At 30.7% G+C, this 6,317-nt stretch overlaps 2 protein-coding genes across 2 annotated transcripts; one reads left to right on the plus strand and one right to left on the minus strand.

Annotated features, from left to right (window-relative positions):
* Positions 1-1,711: 1,711 nt before the first annotated feature.
* On the minus strand, positions 1,712-4,164 carry LOC117690964 (ectin). The gene is made up of 6 exons (XM_034475815.2): positions 4,019-4,164; positions 3,610-3,717; positions 2,942-2,988; positions 2,573-2,764; positions 2,117-2,326; positions 1,712-1,829 (listed from the first exon to the last, which is right to left on the minus strand). Exons 1-6 carry the CDS (start codon positions 4,072-4,074, stop codon positions 1,780-1,782), a joined length of 663 nt encoding a protein of 220 aa, XP_034331706.2. The 5' UTR covers positions 4,075-4,164; the 3' UTR covers positions 1,712-1,779.
* A 495-nt stretch (positions 4,165-4,659) lies between these two features.
* Positions 4,660-6,031, plus strand: LOC105323381 (small VCP/p97-interacting protein). Its single transcript, XM_034475818.2, has 3 exons — positions 4,660-4,817; positions 5,168-5,335; positions 5,580-6,031. Exons 1-3 carry the CDS (start codon positions 4,758-4,760, stop codon positions 5,592-5,594), a joined length of 243 nt encoding a protein of 80 aa, XP_034331709.1. The 5' UTR covers positions 4,660-4,757; the 3' UTR covers positions 5,595-6,031.
* The last annotated feature ends 286 nt before the right edge of the window (positions 6,032-6,317 follow it).

The following is a 6,317-nucleotide window of genomic DNA, read 5'->3' on the forward strand; positions in this document are numbered from 1 at the left end:
TGCAATATACATGTACTGTATACAGGGAAATATTTTCCCCCGTTTTATTTTCGTCCCTTTCGCCCTCGTTGTCAGCGTGGCAATTAAAGACTGGGTGAATTCCAATGTCGCTAATTATCTCTCTTAAAACAATACTGTGTCTGGGCGAATTCAAGAAAAGCAAAACTTTTTGCAAGTGTAGAAAATTTACATCGGCGAAAATAATACGGTATTCAGTACATCACCTCAATCGCATGGTTTTCATTAAACTTAGAGCTCAAGATCGAATTTAGTTTTATATTTATTCATTTGGTGATATTGATAATTTTTGTTTCTTTGTAGGAATCGCCAAAACAATGAAGCACCCAATGTCTAGTATATAACAGACGTCTTATTATATAAAATTAATCGAAAAGAAGCAACACTAAGACGTGGGAATTTAAATAAATTCTAATGTACTTTGGGTTCTTCAGCAATAGTTATATTGAGGAAAATAGATACAATTAGTTTCTGATAAAAGTTTTACATCTCAACAATAATGGATATTTGTATATATCTTCCTTATAGTATTATTAAAACTGACACATAATTTGTTAATCCAGAAAGAAATATGACAAAGTACTGTCTTTCTTCACTAAAAAGGGTCGAAAAACTATAATTGTATTGATAGATAGAAACCCCAAATGTCTTCAACTTTTCTTGTTCTAACTTAAATTATCCTACAGGAATGTCCCATTAAAATCTTAATGGGACATTAAATGCCAATTGATTCACGTTTTGTACTTTCTATTGGGATCATTTCAATGGCTACTTGCAAAATCATTTTTTTTAAATGTATGTTCTGGAAATTATTATCTTTTATATTTCTATTGGTATTTAAGGTTACAATATGTTGTGAATTACGTGGGTAATGAAATATTTTTGCAAACATTTGTTGTTTAAAAAATGGATCTCCAATTAAAACATATACATGTACCTCAATTTTATGAATGCATATCAGAAAAATAATATTAACGATAATATATGAGATTTTAAAAATATATATGTGTAAGTTGTAAAGAGCATATACTTTTTACTGTAAACTGAAATGAATATCACAACGTGTTAATAGCAAAATTTTAATGAAGTGATTCACATTTTACATTTTCCATTTGTATCTCTATAAAAAAAAACCCACACATTTTACTTATGTGTAATTACTATCTAATGAACATGTTTCAATGCATTTAAATCGAATTTAGATAGGCATTGCAACGTTGACGATCTAACAGAGATGTTTCAGGCAAAAACAATTAAATCTAATACGTTTGCGTGGATTGTCTTCTAATTAGTTAAACTGATGACAAAGAATATGACTATAAAGATATCAAGAAATAACTCTTTTCAATCATATTATATTATATGTGATAGAATGGTGGAAAAGCCTTTTATACAGTTTTATTTTTATCAAATACAATTGAATACTAGCATACATGTATATAATTGGTTGCAATGAATTCCAATAATCCGACACCCTTTTAACATTTGTCAAACCAAGATGGAGTCCATGCCCAAACCATTATCTTGCGTGCATTAGAATACGTTAATGAAAATCGGCTTCTTTACTGTAACAGAAGGGTTGGTTTTGCAGCAAACCCCAATAAATATGGAGTAGTTTTAAGTGATACGAAATTGATGTTTTCTTCATCTCTTCGTTGATGTTCATTGGTATCTTTAGATAATCAAAACAAAATCATTTTTTCTACTGTTTATTGATTTATAAGATGTTCATCTGGTACCAAACACCTCACAAAACTTCTTTTAGTTCTTTTTGCTCTTCAGCTTTTTGGTGGAAGCTTTCTTTGGCAACACTGTCAAAGTGAAATTACACATAAAATATTGTTTCTATAAGTACATGTACCGGGGTAGTTACATATTGGAAATGAGCCTTTTTTTAAGTTGTTTCTAATATTATCTGTATGTCATGTAACTTATGTATATTTATGGCATTTCCGAGATATATATTCTTATTTGAATGATATGAAATATGTTTATAAACAAATGACAAAATATTTGAATAATATTAATTACCTTTTTATGATGTATATATTATTTGCTATCTTTTTTATTTTTGAATTGAGAGAGAAAGTTCACTTGCCTTTGCTTCCACAGTGTTTTTTGTTATAACATCCTTTTTCCTTATACTCAAGAGTCGTGCCCTCGCAGAGTTTTCCTCCACAGCGGGGTTTGGGGTTGTTGCATGATCTTTGTCGAATCACAATCATCACTCCTTTCCCACAGACTCGTGAACACGGACTTATCTGTCTCCAATTCCCCCATGCACTCCAACCACCGTTTTTCAACACATCTTAAAATTTTACCATCTTCAGGAGTGAGTACATACAGATTTAAATCAGTCTGCCTATGTAAAATCCTAGTACCCATTTTCATGAAAACTTGATTGAATGATAATGACAGCAAACTGTTTCATAGACTTGTTCACATTTAGTTATGAAATAAAGATAGGTAAATTAAATTCCTAAACTTAAAACAAAAAATTAATAATTGCAATTTCCTCTCACGTAGTCAATTATCACAGGTATATTTTTTTTACCTTTTAGTTGACATTTCCTTGAATGCGTTTCCATACCAGAACCATAACAGTTACTCCCGCCATATTGGGGGTATGGGTTATTGCAGTTTCTTGTCCTCTTTCTTGTTTGTTCGCCGATACACCTGTTGCGGCTAGATGGTGCACATTTACCCCAGGAATGCCAACTGGACCAATGACTCCAGCCTCCGTTAACTGTTAAACAGATATGCTTTGAATTCATTCCCTGAGTTTAGCAAATTTCACAGAAGTTGATTTACGAATTTCAAAAGTTTTTGGTTTTTATTTAAGATAAGTTTAACGTCATTGAAAATTGTTTGTAAAACTAGTAACAGATAAATATTCTACACAAGTTGTCAGTGTTCAGCTTACTTGGGCATGGTTTGTAACAGGTGTAGGTTTCGTTGTCAATAAAATAACTACAATAACAAGAAAAGAGTTTAAAGGTTTTTCGCAATATTTTGAAATTTTATCCCATATTTAAGTAATGAATTCAATATTTATTTGTTTATACGATATAAAATGGTTTGGGCAGTTTACGCTTTATAAACCGCGAAGCGGTTTATAAAAAGCGTAAACTGTTTCAAACCAATTTATATCGTATAAAAGAAATAAATAATGAATTCATTGCTTATAACTTAATATTTTTACTCTTCATTGTAGATAAAAACGGTCATTTGACCTTTAAAATGACGTAAAATTGTACAAAATTCAAACGTAACGTCAGGCGTATTGAAACGTTTTTACGTTATAGTCTTACTATGACATATGCAACATTTTTTATACTATATAAAATATTTTTTTAGCCAACCAGAAAGCGCGTTACAACCAGAATTAAATTATATATGTATATAAGCAATTTGTAAAAGAAATACATAGTTTGTCAGATTTTTTCATGCATCTCTCTCTCTCTCTCTCTCTCTCTCTCTCTCTCTCTCTCTCTCTCTCTCTCTCTCTCTCTCTCTGGAGTTACATGTACATTATTTGTAGAAATTCACATGCACATTCATATATGCAACATACGATAAATAAGATAGAACCTGCTATGTTTTGTACATCGTTTTTTCCACCACCAGCCACACTTGACCGTGTACTTGTGGACCTTTTTCGAGGACCTAGTGCAAGTTGTCGCGCAGCCTGCCTCTGTTCTAAACCAAAAAAAATATTTTTGCTAAGTAGAGTTACATTATTATTTTTGTCTTTATCATCGGACAAGATTAGATTTATTTTATCTTAGTTTATCTGATGTTTGATAAATTCGACAGATAAATTATTATTTTTATTTGATATAAGAAACTTAATTTCAATTTTCAAAATTAAAGTGTTTATATATTATTAGAATTATTTATTAATTTCATTTTTTTAGGAAGTGAAAGGTTCTAAGAAAAAATTCTTGTTCACATACATATACATTTCTTCTTTGTGCAATTTCAAAACAATAAAACCCACCTTTCAAAGCATAACATTGCCAAAACAGAAAAAATCAAAATCCACGCGATTTTCATTTTTTTTCCTCAGTGTAAATGTAAATTTATTTTTTGGATCACAGTCTGGGACTTTCTTGGAGCTGAAGTTTCACTGGGTAAATAGCGTGACGTATCGTGCATGTGTTTATATACTATAATGCTTTACTGAAACATGTGGTTGGCATGTCAAATAGATACATGTATGTGAAACCAGATACTTTAATGTGCATGTACTTGTAAAAAAAAATCAATTCTATGATATAATCATCTAAAGAATAAGTTTAATATTTCATAGTACTGTACAAACGGGAATTTTGGGGATATATATATATATATATATATATATATATATATATATATATATATATATATATATATATATATATATATATATATACACACACACTAGCATTAGGGCATCTTCGCAAGCCAATGGTTAATTATCCTATATTGCTTTCACTGCGACGTTGATATTAGGGAAAACGTTCCAACAGACATTCCATACTTTAATCTGATCATAAAATAAATATGATATTATATCAAATTTTGTGCAGAGATAATTATGAAGTTTGTTGTTGTCATTACGACTCCGGTGCTACGTTGACTAATAAAGCTACAGTGAATTATCGGGTTCGTAGTTCAATTTGTATTATTGATCGGGCTCTATACAAAATCCACAAAGTGAAAGTACGACATACTGCTCTGTGCTAATTTTTGTTGAAATGGGAATTTGTCTGCCGTGTTTAGGTGGTCAAGCAGATGATTATGATCAACCAAGCCCTGTAAGTTCGTAGATAAGTTAGAATACTTGTAAAATGCATTACATAGGTGTATAATGTAATACTCGTTAATAAAAACATAGGTATATATACATGGCCTTGAGCTTTTGTGTTGTTATAATAAATGTAGGATCTTGTGACTAAGTTACATATTCAACCCCTTTTCTTGCTTTCGATAAATTGACCTGGAATAAGAACAATTTATTTAAAAGTATAGGTACTTAACTATGTATACATTTTTTTTCTCTGTTTAAAGAGAGTTGCATGAACAAGTATAGTATTGATGTCAGAAGATGAGCAGAACTTCTTCTAAAAATGGTTGTGGAAGTTATGCAGATATTTTTGTACTTCAGGAGACAAGGAGAAGACAAATGGCCGAAGCAGCTGAAAAAAGGAAAAGAGACGATGAAGGGAGGGGAGTGAAAGATCCAGAGGCCTTAAAGCGAAAACAGCAGAGAAGGGAGGACATAGAAAAGAAAGCAGAGCAGTCAGGAGGGGGAGGGGAAGGTGGAGGACTTAGGGTGAGGGTTGCTTACCATTAATAGTTCAAAGAATTCTTGTACTACATTAGACTGTATGCATTTATCTTCAACATTAAATGTGGCAATATTGAGCAGGATTATTAACTGGGTCTTTGAATTCAATCTTTTTTTAAATATAATGTGGTCATTATGACATGAATATGAAAATAATTAAACGATGACAGTCTTTTGAATTTGTACTTTATTCTAATGTGTTGATATGCAATTTTTTTCCATCTCACAGTGGCAAGTTAGCTAACACTTACACCATCCCCAGGATATGGCAGCATGTACAAGTATATTTGTATTGGAAAGGAAACTTTTAAGTGATATTTATATGTTGTTTTCTGTATAATTCTGGATATATAGATACAAACATTTATTTAAGAACAGAGAACAAAACCACCTTATTTATCTCAGACATTTTACTGTACTTTTATTTGTTTTTTTTGTCTTTTTTAATGATGTTTTTCTTTAAATAATATTGTCAAAGAGTATAAGACTGTATGAAAATATTTTTGTGAAGTTAAGGATGTATGTCAACCCAGTAACTGCCTTTTTGAGCTGGTGCCTGAGAAGGTTTTCATGTCAAATTTATTAATAACAATTTGTAGATGGATTGTGGCTTAACATGCTCATTTATATTATATACCTTTCATTTATGTTGTGTTGTGTTTAACAATAAAAAACTTTTACTACATTTGATTTTGCTAACTTGTATATCTAATCAGTTTTTGTGTAAGGAGAATGATTTTGTATCTAAAAGGTTTACAAAAGCAAAGAATTAAATTTCACCTTTTGAAATATACTTTTGTTTATATGCACAGTTACATGTAGCTTTCATGTAGAAATTACCGTTCTGCCTTAACCCGCGAAAAATAAAAAAAAATATAATGAAAAAAAATCACCATATCGCAAAAACAAACGGAGTAGCTTGTTTGTTCACCAATATTCTATGATATATGTTCAGAAATTTCAGATT

Source organism: Magallana gigas, chromosome 9 (genome assembly GCF_963853765.1).
Source record: "Magallana gigas chromosome 9, xbMagGiga1.1, whole genome shotgun sequence".
NCBI classification, from domain to species: domain Eukaryota; kingdom Metazoa; phylum Mollusca; class Bivalvia; order Ostreida; family Ostreidae; genus Magallana; species Magallana gigas.

Coding starts and splice junctions, on each gene's coding strand:
- LOC117690964 (XM_034475815.2), bottom strand. CDS start 4,074: ATGAAAATCGCGTGGATTTTGATTTTTTCTGTTTTGGCAATGTTATGC. Junction 3,718..4,018: donor GCAATGTTATGCTTTGAAAG/GTGGGTTTTATT, acceptor TTTTTGGTTTAG/AACAGAGGCAGGCTGCGCGA. Junction 2,765..2,941: donor CTGTTACAAACCATGCCCAA/GTAAGCTGAACA, acceptor TCTGTTTAACAG/TTAACGGAGGCTGGAGTCAT.
- LOC105323381 (XM_034475818.2), top strand. CDS start 4,758: ATGGGAATTTGTCTGCCGTGTTTAGGTGGTCAAGCAGATGATTATGAT. Junction 4,818..5,167: donor ATTATGATCAACCAAGCCCT/GTAAGTTCGTAG, acceptor TTTGTACTTCAG/GAGACAAGGAGAAGACAAAT.